The 20,159-nt window shown below is 39.7% G+C and overlaps 1 protein-coding gene across 1 annotated transcript; it reads right to left on the reverse strand.

The window, feature by feature from the left end:
- Positions 1-4,033: 4,033 nt before the first annotated feature.
- LOC146381618 (G protein-activated inward rectifier potassium channel 1-like) lies at positions 4,034-18,988 on the reverse strand. The gene is made up of 3 exons (XM_084937712.1): positions 17,819-18,988; positions 7,701-7,917; positions 4,034-7,290 (listed from the first exon to the last, which is right to left on the reverse strand). Exons 1-3 carry the CDS (start codon positions 18,485-18,487, stop codon positions 6,617-6,619), a joined length of 1,560 nt encoding a protein of 519 aa, XP_084793838.1. The 5' UTR covers positions 18,488-18,988; the 3' UTR covers positions 4,034-6,616.
- Between the last annotated feature and the right edge of the window lie 1,171 nt (positions 18,989-20,159).

Here is a 20,159-nt window from a genome sequence, read left to right on the forward strand (position 1 = left end):
GGAGTTTGAATCATCTGGATAGTACAAGAAACTCCCAGTTAACATTATACTTTCAAAGCAGTAGTAGCCCCAAGGTGCAGATTTATTTATAGTTCATGCATGTAAATGGCTGTATTTGTGTCAAGAGGCCAAAACACAGTTAAGCTGTACCACCACATCCCAGATGATCTCTTATTTCACATGATCGTCCAGTTCATGAAGTTAACAGTGTAGAGAAGCAGCGATTTTTGTACTCATTGACTATGCATGAGCATCTGGTCAATGTGGATGTGTGATCATGGTGCTCCAACCGAGAGCTTCTCGCTGTGTTTCCCTACGCAAAAGAAAAACATGCAGATATACGGGGCTCGTGGAGTCACGTCCTACTTTCACTTCTGCCTTTGTGATGGTTTAAAAATGCTATTTGAGACAGACATGACAATGATTCAAAATGAAATCTAAATTGGTACAAAAAGGACTACAGTCTACAGTCAAACATTAGAAGCCTTACAGTCTAGGACTGGTAAGATTTGTGAAAATGTCTCTTTTGGGGGTTTAAAAAAAGCAATGAAGCTGGAAGTAATACAGCTGCATATCTTTGTTTGCTTTACTTTCGTAATAAAGTTCCCTTTTCACTGAGTACATACTGTGGAAATTGAGTTTTATTAAAGGATAATCATAGTGGAAACCTTTCTTAATCACTGTAACTAGATACAGTGCCGATGTACTTGTTTTGTACTCCACTACAATTCAGTACAAAAACAGTGCTTCTTAGCAATAACTATTTGCTTTTTAGATTACTTTTAGATGACTTGATCTGTCTGTAAAATATTAAAAACCCAAATGTATACACTCACATTTAAACTTGTAAAAGTAATGAAAATAACCAGTTTAAGTTCAAACCAAGCACCAGAAAGGTGATTTAAATGACTTTCAACGTGGCATGGTTTCTGGTGCCACACAAAGTGGTCTGACATCTCTGGGGTTTACAGAGAATGGTCCATACGAGAAAATATCTAGAGAGTGGTAATTTAAAAAATACCTTGTATATCAGAGGTTTGAGGAGAATGGTCAGATTGCTAAAAGCTGACAGGAAGGCGACGGTAACCAAAGAAAGAAAGACACTTGTTGAAGTCAAGGTATGCAGAAGATCATCTCTGAATGCACAGCACGTCAAACCTTAAAGCAGATGGGCTACAGCAGCAGAAGACCACACCAGGTGCTACGCCTGTCACCTAAGAACAAAGAACTGAGGTTACGGTTCGCAGGGGCTTACCAAAATTAAACATTAGAAGGCTGAAAAAATGTGGCCTGGTTTGATGAGTTTTGATTTCCGCTGCCACATTCAGGCAGATTGATGTAAACATGAAAGCATGGATCGATTATGCATTGTATCAACAGTTCAGGGTGACAGTGATGGTGTTTACTGGTGTAATCTTATTGGCACAGATTGGCACCCTTAGTACCAATTGAGTACCGTTTAAACACCACAACCAACCTGAGTATTCCTAATGAACATTCCCATCCCTTTATAACCACAGGGTACTCAGGGTCATCATTGAGATGCAATAGAATGGGAGATTCACATGGATGTTTGTTCTAACAAATCTGCACCAAATGTGTGATGTTATCATCTCAACATGGTCCAAAATCTCAGAGGAATCTTTCCACCAAATTGTAAATATTTTGGATTCAAAAGGGGGGTCATGGCCATGAGTGTATAACAATTTATACACCCAACTCTTCCTCTTTGATATACAGAATCAAAATATGACATGCTTAATATGACAGCATTGAATGATGATGTGATAAAACACATATTACTATTAAAGTAACATTTCTGTTTTTGTTTACTTTTTAGGTGGTTTTCACCTGCAGGGCCATTTTCAGTATGTGCATATAATCTACAAACTACAAAAAATAAACCATTTATGCACAATGAGTCAAAATAATATGATAACCTGTCAACACATAAACACTACTTTAATGTTACAGCTAGGTGAGAGCTTTTAACTCCTTGAGATAGTCAAATTAAGTGATAAAGTGCAGTAGATGTATAAAGTTTCCTAGTAAGTTTCCAAGTAATGCTGTTCTAGAAAAATTAAATGCACTTAAAACAGTCTCAGTAATATTTATCTAGTTGATAAATTCAAGTTTGGGAAGCCTTCTTCACACATTAGTTAGTTATGGAGTTCCACAGGGTTCTGTACTAGGACCAATACTTCTTACATTATACATGCTTCTCTTCAGTAATGTTATTAGAAAACACTTTATACTTTTTCATTCTCATACAGATGATACCAAATTATGTAATCATCTTTGATGCCAGATTACACAAATTGATTACTACAATTACAGGGATGTGTTAAAGACATGAATGGCTGGATGACCTGTAATTTCCTGTTTCTGAATTTAGACAAAACTGAGGGTATTATAATTGGCCCTAAACAAATTTTCAAAACATGGTACCTAACTTACTCTGGATGACATCGCATTGGCCTCCAGTAACACTGTGAGAATTCTTGGTGGGTTTTTGTGATTAGCATATGTCCTTCAACACATATACTAAACAAGTATGTAGGACTTTCATTTGATCAGAAACACTCTTTCTAACAGTTATATTGAAAAGCTAATTCACACACATTACATCTAGGCTGGACTATTGCAATTCTTTGTTATCAGGCAGTTCTGAAAGCTCCCTGAAAAGCTTTTACTTATCCAGAAATACTGCTGTGAGAGTGGTAAAAGACGGGAGAAAGATAATATTTCTCCCATATTAGTTTATCTTCCCTGGCTGTCTGTTAAATCCTAAATAGAATATAAAATCCATCTTACAATAATCAGGCCCCATCACATCTTAAAGACCTCCTAGTATTATATTACCCTAATAGAACATTTCAGTCTCAGATTGTAGGTTTAAGTAGAATGGGAGGCATAGCTAATCAGACACTGTCCTATAGAACCAGCTCTCAGTTTGCTTTCCATTTTAATAATCATTATATTTAGGGCTGGATAAGTCACTATATATTACTCCTCCACTACCCCGTTTTTATTCCCATATATATATATATATATATATATATATATATACATATATATACACACACTGCAGCCATGAAATTGAATTTTATCTTCTTTCTCACATACTACGTGTTTTGTCCTCTCTATGATCTGTTTTTTTTTCTCTTTTATTTTCCCTCAATCCCTAAGTGATCAAGGCCTATGTCTGTCTTCAGTTTTGCTGGAGGTTTCTTTCTACTAAAAGGATGTTTTTTTCCTTCCTGCTGCTCCAGTAAATCTACCAATTTTAAATTAAAATTTTCCTGTTGAAGGTTTTTTCTTCTTATGATATTCAAGGTAATGATAAGCGCTTATTGTGTGTTTTATTTTTGCTTGATTAAATGCAATTTCATTAGTTTTTTAGCATAACCCAAATATGAAATAAGTCAGTGAATACAAATGATGCAAACTGTTTCCTGTTTATATATATAAAATTTTTATCAAGAAAGTGCCTTTGAATGAAAATTACACTAATCTTTTTTTCCCCAAGCACATTTGAATGATCACTGAATAATGAATGCATATTTCAGTTGGTCCATCATTATACAGCATTATGTCTTTGATTTATTCTTTCCCACCACCATTTATCTGAGTTAATTTTATCTTAAGCTGGATGGAGGTCATTTCTTACTCTCAACTAGTTACATAATCACATTTCATTCTTCTGCTATTCTTTGCAGCATGACTAATAAACGCTTGACATCCTCTGATGTTTAAGTCTTATCTCTGCAAGATTTTCTGCCTATGGAGTACATGTGTAAGCAGCAATTATGCCACTTACCAAGGTCCTTTAACCTGTGATTTATGGCAGCTTGAAAACTAAAATATAAGTAAATATATAATATATATAATATAAGTTGCAGCCAGAGGAGAAGGTTGAGGGGCTAGATTTAACTCGGTTAACCTTCCAGCCAGGGGTAACTACCTGAAGATTTTGTCTGAAGGATCTTGCTTGTCGTTCTAAAATTTGCTTCAAAATAGAACAAACTCACGCTCACGTTTAAGGCTTTAATATTTGATGAATGCTGGTTTAGCCATCACAGCAGGTGACACATGAGCTGCTGATAGGTTCTGCAGGATGAAACTGCTCTGGATGTTGAGTACAGTGTGCAAATATACAAGCTGAGTCAAACAGAAAAGGCAATACAGCTTTTTTTCATAGGGAAAAATCAGTGCTAACAGGCACAGATTTGTTTTCAAAGAATTTATTATTTAGCAGTTGCAATATGAAGTAATCTTTCCTTTATATTGGCAATAATACACAGATCCTCTGACGTCATCTTCCCTGCATTCCTATATTGTTTTTTTTTTGTTGCTGTTGTTTTTTTTACATTTTGATAAACCAGTTAATAATGACAGAAAATCTGCAGTCTAAAATTGATTTGTGATTGCATTTGGCACCCCATGTGTAATGGTCCAATGCAAACAGTGCACCAAGAGGTAAAAATTGTTAAAATTGCACAATAGGTAATGCAGTTGCTCATGTGAGCATCCAAATAAATAGTAGTCCTTAAAACATATTAATGTAACATGTGTATCAGGGATCCACTTCAGGTTAAATTGTGTAAAGTTAAACCCTGTCCCCCTGTTGCTTTCTTGTATGGCACTCATGCAGTTTTTCTACTAAATTGTAGATAAGCCGTTGATTTTTCGTTAGCTTTATGTTAACTAGCTAATTAGTCTAATGCAAGCTGTGCATGTGGGATGAGAGGTCAATGTTAGCAAAAAAAACCAACAATGCCTAATCTTGAAAAAATTATCTAAATATGCACTGGATGCCTTCAGACATGATACTGTGCAAAAAGACTGAAGCTAAAGCTGCTGGATTTTACGTAAAAATAAATTTAATTAATTAAAGAGGAGATAGTCTTAGAACCTTACTCTCTTTTTCCATCCTCTGATTAGTGTTTGTGATGTCAGGCAAAAAAGCAAATAAAAACTCAAATCATTGTTAGACAATAGGTGATAGTTATCTGATGTGTTTTAGCAAATGCATATTCCTCTATTGTTCTACAAAATGACTATCAACCAAAGTTAGTCAATAATAGGGACACACCAATCCTGCTTTTACTAATTCTGATCCAATACTGAGATCTTGGCATTGAGTATCTGTTGATCCGGTACCAGAGTTAAATCAATAAACTGTAATCCTCACTGTGAGGAAGACTACCATTCCTTATGTTTTAGCTAGCACCAGGCTCAACTTAAATTTTGCTTTCCTAACAAATACATGCATCCAAGAATAGAAATGTACTTGATTTTATATTTATTAGTAAAATAATAAACAACAACAGGAAAAATTAATAAAATCTAAAATGTAATTTTCATTATTTATCTAATTTATTTGCATTAGTCCAAGCTCAGTGCAAGCCTACTGCACACTGCTTTCATTGACAATCATGCAAGTTTCTCCTTTACTTCCTCTCAATCTGAGTTTACCTGCTTTTACTGCTCCTCAATATATTGGTGTGAAGTTGAGCTGGCACAAGCACATTATGTAACCAAGAGTGTAATAAAGAGTAATAAAAGCTTCCAAACAAGTGAAGGACCAAAAAGAGAAAGCATCAACTGCTGCTTTGCTGTTAGCTTACTTAGTACTTTGTTAGCTTGGCCAATAGCAACCACTGTTGCTGCTGAGTAAATAAAATACAGTAAAAATGAATAGATTGGTCATAGATCATCTCGTTTTAAACAATATCCAATCCAGCCTTTAGAATTAGGCTCGGACCAAAATCTGATCCAAATATCATATCGGCGCATTGCTAGTAAAGTGCACCTGGACTACAAAAAGACTACAAAAAGAAACCAGAGTGTGCCTGGTACAGAAATGTTGTGTCTTGCCTACAGATTATACATATTCATATGCAAAATCTGTTTTTAGAGATTAGGTAGTATTTGACTACTACAGTAGGTTGTCCTGTAGCAAACAGCATCTGCTACAGATAAATTTTACATTGATACAAATGAGCAAACCTCTAAAACACTTTCTTATCCTTTTGCACATTGTTTTATGTTTGGTAAAGGCTTAATTTAAACACCACTGCACACTTATTATATGAGAAATCAAGAATAATAAGTGAATCCAAAGCTTGACAGACTTGCCGTGCCTGGTTATCTTTGCTAAGCAGCCACTGGACAGTCACTGTTTTAAGGGAGCTGGTTTAGCAAATGATCAGTCTGATTTATAACTGCCACTTTGGTGCTTGTTCAATTAAAAAAAGTGGATACAGCAGTTTGAGGCCATTAGAAAGTCTTTGATGCAACTTCTGGGAAAAGAAATGAAAGGAACAAGCACAAGGACATAAGTGTTAAAAGTCAGTGGGGGGCACAGATGGTGATATATCAAAACTGAGTCACAGTATGAGCGGATGGATGGCTTATTGGTGTTGTCCTTCTATTTGTGGCAATGGACAACTTAGTAAAGAGCCTGATAAGAAATACTGAAAACTGGAGAGAATCTGCAGAAATTACAAAAAAAAAAACAACTAGATCACAGTAGACTTTACTTATATGCAATGCCCATCAAGCCTGATAAATTTTTCAAATTAGTTTTAGTCCTGAAGGTAGTTTGCAGATGTCAGCGGTCAGCATTCATTCTGCGCAGTTTGGGAGGCAGGTTGTCCTCTGGCCGACTCCCTACCAAGGAGATCTGGACTGGTGCTGGGGTTGGAGCAGCAATGGTGCTAATGGCTGTGGGCAATCTGTGCTTCTCCAGGTCACTCTCCTCAGCTTCTCCATCCAAAGACAACAGCTGGACCTGCTCCTCCGGATGTCCTTGCCTCACTACAGGGATGGAGCTGGACCTCAGCCTCTGAATACTAAGCGGCAGATCTCCTGTGCTGGAGGCCTTCCCCCCAGGCAAGGCTGACCCAGTCTTCAGCCCCCTCCAGAGATGCTCCTCCCTGCTGGAGCTCATGCGCTGGAGTTTGCTGGGCAGCCTAGAGACTTGATCGTCTACATGGTCTGCATTGTCAGCTGACAGGAGCCTCTCTCTGCGGCCTACTCGGCTGCTGTTCTTCAGCAGAGGCGAAGGGGGAGTAGGCGCAACAGGCAGGGGGTTGGGTGACGTCAGGGAGGACTTCTCCTCCTGCTCTTTGACACTGTAGGGAGGTGTGGGGACTTCAAAGGTGTTGTGGAACTGGGAGTAATCGACTCTGAAGAAGCCCTCTTCAAGAGACATGACAGGGAGGAAGCGATGACCCCACAAGACTTCATCTTCAGTGTAAGATGTCCTTGCCTGGCATGTCATACCTGAGATGAAGAGAAGAGACAGAGTAGAAAAATATTTCAAATACAGACAGGGGAAAAGACAAAGAGGAGATGACTAACACACTGTAACATTATGAGGAAAACTGTATTAAATAAAAATGGACTGACAGCCAGACAGGAAGCTGATATGAAAGTGGTGAACTGCTTCAGGGACAAGGGAGAGGGAAACATGAAAAACTAACAGAGATGGAAGCAGCCTTGTGTTTTGAATAATTAAACACCATGAAATTAAACATTGTGTTAAATATTTCATTTTATATTACTGAGAAGCTCCATCTAACACCTGCTAAATGATGATGAGACAAATGATAAGGGACAGCGATGCTTACACAAAGTTAGTTGTTTTTAAAAAAGACAGCAAAAGGACCTCAGAAATAAGAATACGTTCTTACCAGTGGTCTCCACGATGCCCTCCAGAATGACAACAATCTCAAACTGATCATTCATGAGCGAGCGCTGTGACAGGTCGAAGAACGGGCTGTTGCTGTTGATCTCATGGCAGATAGTCAAAGGTGACACTAGGAAGAGCTGATCCGCCCCCGTCCCGAAACCTACATCCAGTTCACACTGATCCAGAGGCAGGAACTCACCCTCTGGGGTCTGCCGAGACTGTAGACACAAATGAACAGGACATTTTAGCATAAACATTGAAGTTTATACCAACACTCCCACCAAGGCAGTGCAAGGAAGAAAAGATGTACATTAAATTTATTTTCTAATCTTTCATAAAAGGGGTTTTAAGGGTTTCTACAAAGATGGAGTCCTTCTGACTCTGAGGCAGATTGCTCTGCAGCCTCAAGTCAGAACTCCTGAGATTCTGACTCGTGAGGGACCTAGCTACATAAACTAGAAAGCCTGACTGAGATAATGCTGGTGATTGGCATTTAGCAACTTCATAAACTAGCAAGAGAGTCTTAAAATCACTGATATGAGGTGGACACTTTAAAACCTGACATTATTTTTACATTTTATTTGATTTAAAAAAAAAAACAAACAAAAACAAAGCAAAAAGCAAAGTGTAAAAACATTCATGCCAATTCACAGTTTTGTACTAGGCTGTGGTCAGACGACCAGTTGCCAGGCAACCAGCATAGACTCAAAGAAGTTACCGGTCATATCTGCCATGCAGACATGAAAGTGTCGAGAATCTTCTTGTCACCTAAATTATCTTTAGGACATTATCAGTGTGGTGTTTGCTGTTTATGGAAGTGTATTTCCAGCTGAGGAAAACACATCTGACAAAATGAATTAATTGAATCATATTGTCGTCATGTTAAAAAAAAACCCTCTGAATTTCAAAGTACTGCTTTGCTGTCATGTAGAACATGCAAATGACTCTACCTACACAGCTAAAAGGTTTTATGACCCATTTTAACACACATTTTAGAGCCCTGAACTTTCCTACACATCACCCGAAAGAGGTGCATGTGAGAGTGAAAGGGTTAAAGCATTAGCCAGTTTTTAGCCTGCAGTCTCATTGGTTCAAAGTCAGTGTGTTTGATTGAAGCTAATATTCCTGCACAAATAGCTTTTTACAGGCTATAGTTGAGTTTATGAGGACACATTGTCAATCTGCCAGGTTTAACCTCTCCTTTGCAGTACCTACCACTTGGTGAGTACTTTTCATGTGAAACCCAACTACTGCTACTATATATATGCACGTATTCTTTATCCTTGATCAAAAGGTAACCGAAGCTGCGTTTAAAGTCCACCGGAATAGCATTGAAAAGGCAATTTCCTTCTGGAATTTCACATGGTACCATATGAAATTGGATACTTAGAGAGTTAAAGTGGGGAGAATGAGTTGTTTTTGGTGCTCAAAGGCAGACAGGGTGAAGCCTGTAAATTAGAAGTGGTCGCTGAGAATTGCTTCCATCAGCCACACTTATTGAAAAACGGGACCGTAATGAAGAAGATGTAGACGTTATCTTTGGTCCCAGGCTCACTTGTGGTAGTACTGTTGCAAAACAACAGCAACTAAATACAAAGCGCTCCCAGAACTGCTTCGACAGACCTACACGTCTTGACAAGAAGAAGCCACAGATTTGGAAAAATCTGTTAATGTTACAGCAGCAATCTGTCGAGTCCCAATTGCTGCTGTAACATTCAGATGGTAGGGTCAGAATTTGGCATAAACAATATAAATCCCATGGATCCATCCTGCCTCGTATCACCTTGTCAGGCTGGTCGTGGTGGTACATTGGTGTGGAGGATATTTTCTTGGCACACTTTGGGCTTCTTAGCACCAACTGAGCATCATTTAAACTCCACAGCCTTGCTGATTATTGTTGATGACCATGTCCGTCCCTTTATTACCACAATGTATCTATCATTTGATGGCTGCTTCCAGCAGCATTAACGCACCATGTCATGAAGCTCAAACCATCTTAAACTTTCCAGCAAACATAATTAAACCCCTAACGCTGATCAAAACTGGTTGCAGTACAACATATAAAACTTAACCATAGACGGACAGACCATGCTCCTATACAGAGTTCATGTCAGAACATCTCTTACAAAATGTGAAATAGATTACATCAATCCACCATTTAGGGTTTTTTTTTCTTATAATTCTTTTCTCAATAATTGTAATTAATTTCATTTCATTTATTCTAACTAACAAACCAACAACAAAGAAAAAAACCTTAAATGCAAACTTTCTCTACAAAGTCTAATCAAGATATTGAGGCAATGTTTAAGAAGTACCTCAAACCAACGCCAAAGTAACATCTGTGATGTCTTTCAATTGTTATATTGGAAGAAAAGACCACCAGCTAACAGCTATTCAGTACTGAAATTTCTACTGGGTGGTTTCATGAACACAACAATGAGTTCACTGTACTCAAATGGCCTCCACTGTCACAGATCTCAGTCAAACACAGCCTTTTTGGCATGTGGTGGAAAAAGAGATTTGCATCATGGATGCGCCGTCGACAAATTTGCAGCAACTGTGTGAAGCTGTCATATCAATATGGACCAAAAATTCTGATGGTTCCAAATCTATGATGAATTAAAGCAGTTCTGAATGCAAAAGGAGATCCAACACAATGTAAGCAATGTGGACCTAATGAAGTGTATTTTTGCTGTATAGTGGTAAAAGCAAGAACAACTGACCTGAGGAGGCAATAGCACTGAAATGTACTTGTCACACTGACTGGCAGACATGCAGGGTAAAAGTGAGAATGAAGGTGTTAAAACAATAGTCTCTCACCTTCCCAGCATCTCGTTCTGACAACCCAAGCACCAGTAATCTTTATTTCATTTTTTTTTTCATTCACTGTGTACACACCTCCTAATTTCCAGCAGATTAGACCCCATTGAAATTCTCAGCAACAGTCTGGCCTTAAAAAAACCGACATTGTTGACCAAATGTAGACCAAATAGGGCAAATCTAAATAAGTAAAGTATGTGTTAAATGAAAATATCAAGAAAGAAGCTCAAAGAAAAGGCCAAAAAGAAAAAATACTGATAATACCCATATGAGTTCTAACATTTCATACATAAACAGAAGGGTGAAAATCATCTTTCCCCGTTGTTAATGTTTAGTAGTAGATTAAATAGATTATATCTTCTTCCCATCGCCTACTGTTAACTTTCATGAAGAGTGGCCTCCCCGGCCCTTTGAGCAAGGAGCCAATCGGTTCACAGATGGCAAACAGCCTGTCATGTGTATTCACCGTGATGTTGAGGACAGAAGGGTGTGACATTTCACAGGAAGACGTCTGTGCCCACAGATCCCCGGCTCGCCTTCTTGAGGGAAAGTGTCACCCATCATGCTGCATCAGTGGCTGCCGCTCACTGAACGCGCAGACGGGGAGCCGATGTAACATGTCCACTGAAGTTAAGTCGAAAAAGCAAGAAATGCGGATGTTTTTTATGTAACAGTGAGAACTCTCCTTAAAAGGAAACAAGCAGAAAAAGCTGTAAAAAGCTACACCACCCACCGAGCCTTTGATCTGTCAGTCTACGGGGTGTATTCTCATAACAAATAAAATAATGTTACTCGATTTGGGGATGTCATCAAGGAAGAGATGTAAAATCTCTTCAGTCAGAGTCTGATCATGCCTGGAATGGAGGGGTGCCTGCACAGGGTGGCTCTGCCAAAACAAACAAACTGCTTCTGTTTACCTTTGCCATTAAAGATAAAGTAATTCCATCTTTGATGCCTAAAACAATCAGGTCATGTCCGCTGTAAAGTGTTTTGGCAACTGTTAAGCCATTAAATGCATTAATCTGTTTACTCCAGCTGGACTTCCTGGATCGATTGTCTTTGTCTTACCGGTAGCCACTATAAATAACAGACACCCTTACCAAAGCAGCCCTTCCTTTTGCTTTTGGTCTAAATCCCAGCTTATAGGATTACATCGTCTGACATTAAATACTTTTCACTTTATTGCTGAGAGCTTGGAGATATTACTCTCACTCTGCATGATAAATATAAAGCGGCATTCATCGGGCAGTTTGCTTAGCTTAGCAGCACAAAGCTATCATTTCAAAGCAGCAACCTGCAGGGCTGAGAAATGAGTAGCAAAAACAGTAGTTCCTGCATTGGCTACTTGAAGCTGGCTTCAAAAGCAAGACAGTCCCCACTGACTCCTGTGGGGAAATACCCAACTTCAGCAATGAATTTAACACTTTTACAGCCTTTAATAAAAAACTTTACAGTAGCTCCTTTTAGAGCACACCCATTTTTATGTTTTTTTTTATGTTTGTTTTTATTGTTGATGTAATTATCTGACAAATATGACTTCCTGCTTGGTACAGACTGTATGCTACAGAGGTTGTCCTGTCTCCAGGCCCTCACTCCCAAACTGGCTGCAGCACATGGTTGTTTCCTGTTAAAAAGGAGTTTTTCCTTCCTGCTGTTGCCAAGTCTTTGCTCATATGGGTCTTCTGATTGTTGGGGTTTTCTCTCTGTTATTATTAAGTCTTTACCTTACATTACCAAGTGCCTTGATTATTGAGAACTGAACCCTCTTGTCTAACTATGGTATAGATCAGAGGGTGGAAAAATGCTAACACTGAGGCTCTTCAATTATGCCTCTGATGTTTTCATATTTACACTTAGTGAACAGTAAAATGCAGTCCAGTGTGGTAATAAGTATTGCTGCTTAAATCCTTTTTATCCAGCTTAATTATCCATCTAACTGCCCTTCTTTTTAGCAGCAATCTTTATGACATCAAAAACAGGCAAAGCTCAAGATTTCCTTCTATTTAAATATAATAATGGTGCTACTGCACTAGATTTTCCCATTTGGAAACCAGTGTACTGGTAAGTCATTTATTTCTGGGTGTAAAGGTAAAACTGCTGATTTTAATAAATCCTCAATGCTTGCCTCACTAGCGCTGTAGTGCTACAACAGAATTATACCCCTGCCAAGGACGCAGAAAGCTGCTGGATGGCTTCAACAATGTAAAAGCCTTGTGTGTTCTCTTAGTGCTGCTAAACAGTCAGCGCCACAAGGGGGAAATTAATGGCCTTTGGAAGAGGTCCTGATATGGAGGGGGTGCTTAATTTACCAAGCCACCTGAGATTCAAGTTGAGTGAAGGCAGGCCCTCTCCCTGGTGACTCACTTCCCCTTCAGTGAGAGTTTGTGTGGACCGTGTGTGCAAATGCATGTGTTTGAGAAAGATACTAAGAAACCCAGACATCAACAATGCAACACACATGTATTACTTTTGTGTTTGACATGCAAATGTGGACATGTGTCCAGCTACTGGGCTTTGAGCGGGAGATAAAATGTGATTCTCGCACAGACGTTGCATTCTGTCTCTCAATCTGTCTGCCACAACATTATCGCTTTTCTTTTTTTTGCCTCTTCTTCTCTTCTTTCTTCTGCTTTCCCTGCTTGTCCTTCAGAGTTAGACGGTGGCAGATGTTGGGAGTCATGCCGGCATATCTGCCTGCCTGTCTCGCTAAGCTCCTGCATGCATGCCTGTCTGTCTGCTTCTCGCCCTTATCACTTATCTCCTGCTGTGGACCAACCTACTGAGACAAGCTTCTGTTGACACTGACGAGCACCGCCCAGCTGTCACTCTCCCCCGCTGCATTTTTGTTCAGTCTTGTTTGCCACACTTACTGCTGTTTACTGCTTCCATCTCCTTTGTCCCACCAATTTTTTTTCTTGCCAAGATAAGCTTGTTACGTCCGCGCTCTGACGGCAACCCACATGCCTGCATGTTTCCATTTTAATATTATATTTCACTTGTGCTGCAGGGGTCAGAGCACCTCTGCATTCCACTGGTTTATTAATTAATGTTGCATCAATATTAATGGAATTTCAAGGACTTTTATGTTTTTACATTAACATGCATTGTGGATATAGGGTGGGCAGTACTGCCAGAGAGCTGTGTTTCTGCTCATAATTAAGTTTGTTATGTGTAACCATAAAATTGGGATCTACTATTATATTTCACCAGGCACAAGTTAATTACTTGTGTCTGGTGAAATATAATACAGCCTAAAGCTGCATTCTTTCTAGTTCTCTTAAAAGTGGCTATATGTATGTACACTATGCCAACAAATGCCTTGAAATACACTTGTCTAACAGCACTATTGAACTGGATGCAGTTGAATGGGTTCATGAACTCACATCTAGCACTGCAAACTGGTTACTTGAATCTTACATTCAGGACGAATAACCCGGTTTTTATCCTGGTGCCATAACCCATAACTAACTCTTCATTCTTGTGAGTATTTTTGAATCATTCTAAAATGTGTTTTGTGGACTTACAGTGGGAATTTCACTGCAGCCCTGTGGATGGTAATCCTGGTATTACTGTAGTTGGAGTTTGATTTGTATTGCTATCAGCAAGTCTGATGTTTTCCATTGTTGGACTTCCCTACTCCTGCTCTTTGTCACAAATTGTGTGGCAGCCAAAGGGTGGAGGGTGTCACATGTTCTCAGGATCTGCTTTTTCCAGCTGATGTAGTTCTGATAGCTCCTTCAAGCCATGACCTCCAGTTTGCACTGGGGTAGTTTGCTTCAGAATGTGCAGCAAATGTGTAAAGCGCTTTGAGTGCTCGGAAGAGTAGAAAAGCGCTATATAAGAACCAGTCCATTTACCAAAATTAGCACCTCCAAGTTTAAGGCCATGGTTTTCAGGCAGAAAGGATGGAGTGCCCACTCCGACCTGGGAATGAGTTGCTAGCCCGAGTGAAGAAGTTCAGGTATCTCCGAGTCTTGGTCACAAGTCAGGGAAGAAGGGAGTGGGAGATTGAAATAAGGCTACAATGTTTAAAGTAAATCTTTTATATTGTTATCACATCTTCTAGACAAGTCCCATATGTCACTGAGCTTGTCGATAAAAGAGACATGTGAAATGGAAAGAGGCACGCCCACCATCACCTCCTACTTTACATTTCTACCTGTGCTTCAGTCCTCTAAACTTCTACTGATGAAACTCAGTAAAATTCACATCCAGCAGTTAGAGGGCAAACTCGAGGAGATCAGTGTCGGCTTTAATGTTCATAGCCACTAGACGCCCACATAGCAAGGGGGAATTATTTAGCGCTCCAGTGACAGTTTCTTACATCATTGTGTAAAAGAGTCAGAAAATACATAGCTGAAGAGTCCAAATGCTCCACCAAGTATTCTTTTCTGTAATAATTCACTGACTACACACACAACAACTTTACTTTTTCCCAAAAGTCCAGAGTATCCAGGTCCCACAGCAAATTTATGGCCCATGCCTAGGTATCTCCGTGCCACCGTACGTTTGCACTGCTCCATCATTAGGATTTACTGCAGCATGCCTCATTTCTTCAGCCAGCTTTGTGGGCAAAACATCTGACAGTGACCTTGAGTGGCGTGCTACCTGAACATGAGCCATGGCATCATTTGCACAGCGCAGCTGTAGTACTAGAGGGCTATGTTGAATCAATCTACTCTACAATACACCGCTGTGCAGTCTGACAACACAGTGACGTACATGGGCAGGAAAAAAGGAACAATGCAGCAGTGCTACGATCATACCCTGCGCACAGATTTCACAGCACGATTAGTCAAGGATCCAAAGATGATGAAGGCTTCTTCTTAAAATATCACAATCAGCTAATGTGGACAAGACTTATGAATTCATCAAACAGGTTTTGACCCTTTACTGCAGGTTAATTGAATATTTTTATTTTTATTTTACACATTCATGTGTCCTGGACATCTGACCTTCCATTAACACATAAATGATTGTAGCTTAAAAATATCATTTAATGATCATTACTCACTGGCAGAAATCCCAGGTCAGGATCATCACATAAATTTAATCAACTGATCTTAGAAAGGAAGCCAAGGACTGTTTAAATAAAGTCTGGAAAAAAAAGCTGATGGATGAAAGCACTCTAAACAGCAAATGTTTACCATGCAGTAATTAAGCAGCACTCCAGGCTGGCACGTTCACTTAAACTTGAGACGTGAGGCAAGACCAAGAAAGCTACCTGCACAGCTAAAGTACTGGGTCTCCATTATGTATCTAATCAGCAACAGTAATGCAGCATTTGTTCCAGTACCTTCTGCTGTGAATGCTACAAATCACACCCGACTGATGAATTCAGTTACAGTATCAGGAACCGAATACAGCTTAAACTTTCATAACAATTCCTCTTTAATGATAAATCTACAGTGTCTTTGATTGAGGCTGAAATTTTACAGCATTTCCCGTGGGTGTTTGTTTTACTGCTTTCACTCTGTTATTTCAAACAGGACAGAATGCATTAGAGGCGACTATGCAGAGTGTAAAACGGCCTGAAATGAACTGCTCTCCTCTGCGGAGGGAAGAAAGTTGATGATGGTGCATTCTGTGTGATTATTCATCTGTGAGACTGGTGATTAAGTGCAATCAAGACACCATATTTTTCCTTTGCCTTTCTCAGCTGTTAATTAAAGGACAATTGATAAAGTAATGAAATAAAAATGGGAGAAAGAGCTGAAACAGTGGCAGTAATAAGGCTTTTAATAATGAGTGACTTTTATTTATTATTTCTTTCTTTTTATTGAAGTCAAATGAAAAATAGAGGGATTAAAACATTTTAAAAGGACTTTAAACATTTTTTCTGTTGACTTGGTTAATAAAACAAAATAAACAACTAAGTACAATCAACTCGTTGGTGTGAGTTCATAAAAGTGAGCCGTCACTGAAGATCACCTCACAACTCCAAAGGAGTGACAAAAGCACATCTAACTGTCACAACAAAGCGCTGCCGGCTATTAAGGTTTAAACTGATGAACACTGCTACAGGGAGCTTATGCGGGCTCATACAAAGTCCTCAAATTGTGATGAATTGTTGTGTTTGGACTTTTTTCAGCACCTGAGATACACAGACACTGTGGAGCACTGTCCATCAGTCATAAGGTCTGCAGGCCAAAAAAAAATGTTGCTTAGAGAACTTGAGAAAAGCATTCCCCTGGTGAGAGACTGCTGTTTGAAGCTGCAGTTTCAGTCTATTTCAGTTGTGAAATTGCATGACACAAAATGTTTTCCTCTTCCCTTTTATCATAGCCGACAGCAGCTGCCTCGGCTCTCCTTTCATCCTCTGGATTTTTATTTTTATTTTTTGCAGCGCTGAAAGGCAGCTAAAATGCCAAATCACTGTCACGTCTCAGTATTTAATAGTTACATTTTGTCCTGTCTTTAGGAAAGAGTGGCCACAGGAATTACAGCCATTGTAGCCGGTTAACTTTAGAAATGATCTTTTAACCAAGTGCTCGTGCTGTAGTTGGCCACAAACTATTTCCTGGGGGAGGCATTCATCTCATCTGTGGACAGCTTAAGTTGAGGCTGAATTTGAATATACAACCCACTGACAGCCATACTGCTGACTGAAGGAGGGGTGGGGGGCAGTTTGTGATGACCCTCGCTGAAGCAGGCGGCTCACTCAGCATCTCAGAAATGAAGAGAGGAGAGCTGATAAACACAGAGCTGAAATACACAGCCTGTAGCTGTAAGTAGGATGCTCCGGGGAGTAAATGGCCACTTATTAAAGCACAACTCACGATGGAGCCTCGCTATAAAAGCAGAGCCCCTACAGCAGGGATGCTAAACTCATTTCAAATCACGTACAGGCTGATCTTAAACTTCTGGTAGTTCATTGTCCAGACTGTTCTGTACTTATAAAATATAAATCTTCCATTAGTTCAGAAAAAATATAAAATGTATCTATTACTTAATTACTTTGGTGTAGTGTGTGAATGGAAGTTGTTGTTATATATATATATATATATATATATATATATATATAGAGGAAAAGCTGTAACACTTGGAGAGTTACAGTTAAAAGTTCTAAGTCCATGCTTTCCTTCGTATATTCCAGGCCGTCCAGTGGGAATCTTTGCCCTGAAATAGTCAAATCTGGGAATTAACAGAAATTCGGTGCATGGCTTGAAAAACGGTCACAACGCTTAACACACACTTAACAATTTGAGAGTGTTTTTTATTCAGACACAACACGTTCAGAGTTGAGGTGGCGCAGGAGAAACATCCTCTGGCTATCACCCAGGTAACGCGCGTGCTTACCTTTATGAGTTTGCACCTGATCTGAGCGGACACCATGTGGCTGTTTCGCAGGTTTCCCACTCGGAACATGAGGCATAACTTCCCGTCCCGCTGCGAAATGACCGCGTCCTGGCTGAACATCAGCGTCTCCGCGCGCTTCTTGGGCTGCGACATCTTGATGAACATGCAGCCAATCAGGAAAGCGTCCACGATGGAGCCCAGCAGCGACTGGAAGAGGAAGAGGATGATACCCTCAGGACACTTTTCCGTGATGTACCGGTGGCCGTAGCCGATGGTCGCCTCGGTCTCGATGAAGAACAAGAACGCAGAGGGAAAGTTGTAGACGTTGGCGACGCACGGGGTGTAGGACGAGTTGTGGCCGCCGTAGCTCAGGTCTCCGCGGATGTAAGCGATGACCCACCACATTGAAGCCATGACCAGCCACGCCACCGTGTACGTGAGGATGAAGATGAGCAGGTTCCAGCGCCACTTTAGATCCACCAGCGTGGTGAATAGATCAGAGATGTACCTGCTGGTTTCACTCCCAAGGTTACCGTGCTGGACATTGCAGCGGCCGTTCTTCTCTACAAATCGCTGCCTCTTTTTCTTCACCGGCGCGGAAAAAGTCATGCTCCGGTTGGTGTTTACCACCTGGTAGTCCTCGCCAAATTTCCGCCGTATGGCTGACATTGTGTGCTTTCGGTCACCTTACTGGCAACGATCAGTTCTTGTGCAGAATCGGGCTCTTTGCGCAAGTTTGGCACCGTCTAACCAAAACCGTGCAACAGCATTCAGCCAAGACATGCCCCGCTCGCATCCCACGAGATGGAGATGCGCTTCTCTCCGGTAAATTAATCGTAGGCTAAATGAGCCGAGATTCTGCGCAATACATCATTCATACTCTGTCCCTTTTTCGGTCCCGAGTGATAACTTTTTTTTCTTTTTTTATTACTATACCATCCGTTTAGGGAGCCGTACAATAAAATGATGTCAGTGTTAGCTGCTTTTAATCAGGCTAACTAGATTCAAAAGTCTGTGTCCTTGGGTCCTTTGTAGATCCAGTGCTGTGTCAGTAAACCTGTGCGTTAATAAGACGGCAGGCTCCAGCGCGCGCTTGTGCCCGAGGAAATACGTCCTGGTAGGAGTGACTTCAAATAAAGACTGTAGAGGAACTGCAGCACGGATGGCAGATTTCACTTTCACGGGGGGTGGGCTTACGTGGGGATACAGACCAGGGAGTGCTTTTTTCTGTTTATTTCATTTTTCCTTTTTGCCTGTTTCCAATAATTCGAAAGCATAAACATTCAAATTCACCATTGACCGCATTACTATCCTTAGTCTGTGTCTTCGACTTGTTTTTTATATGCTTTGAAATCTGTTTGTTATTACTAAATTATCGAGGTGCCCATCACCAGAGAACATTGTGCTGTACTATAAAATCGTGTCATTACGAGTATGGCGCCTGGTGGTGGATGTTTATCTCCACCTAGTGTTTCTACAGTGGAAGTAAATGAAATCCGATGACAGTGGTCGTTCATTGTAAAGTTCCAGCTTGAGAGCGATGAAATGTTTATTTAAAAGGGTTTATTCAGAATATGAAATTCATCGGTTGATATTGAAAATGGAATTATAATCTATGGTACTGATGTTTTCGGAGTAATGAGATGAGTCATGTCATCAGCACATGTTATATGTGCATATATTCTGTGTGTGTGTGTGTGTGTTTTAATAGACTCAATATAACGTGAAAATAGATTAAAACACCGTTTTGAAGACGTTTCATGCTTTAAAGTCTTTTGCATCAGCAGATGGCTGCCCCTCCCTGAGCCTTTTTTTCTGGTTAAAAGGGAGTTTTTTCCATCCCACTGTCGCCAAGTGCTTCCTCAAAAGGAGTCTTCTGATTGTTGGGGTTCTTGGTTTTGTTGAAGGATCTATACTTTGCTTTATAAATGCAATCAAATTGAATTGAATAGAACACCTTTATCAAATATTTTTGAATTTTTAATTGTTTTTTTCTCTACGGTATTTATTTTTAATTTAACTTTTCATATTTGTTGCTTTAATCATTATTGTTCACCACTTTATAACTTTGTTTAGAAAAGTGCTTTATAAATACAAATAAACTAAAGTCACAAGCAGAATATCAAAGTGAAATGCTTCATCATCTTGTCACCTCACACTCCTAAAGTTGCTTATATACAGCTATTTGAATTGGCTGAGTGGTTAGGATGATGCAGGTCATCGGGACCAAAGACAGAATAAAACAACCACCAGAAAGCAGGAAATGAAGTATTCTACAATTAAATCATAATAATTGTGTATGGAAAAATGTCAGTCAGAACACTAAGTTAAAACATATTGG

Source organism: Perissodus microlepis, chromosome 8 (genome assembly GCF_051167445.1).
Source record: "Perissodus microlepis isolate ML-2025 ecotype Zambia chromosome 8, ASM5116744v1, whole genome shotgun sequence".
Classification (NCBI taxonomy): Eukaryota; Metazoa; Chordata; class Actinopteri; order Cichliformes; family Cichlidae; genus Perissodus; species Perissodus microlepis.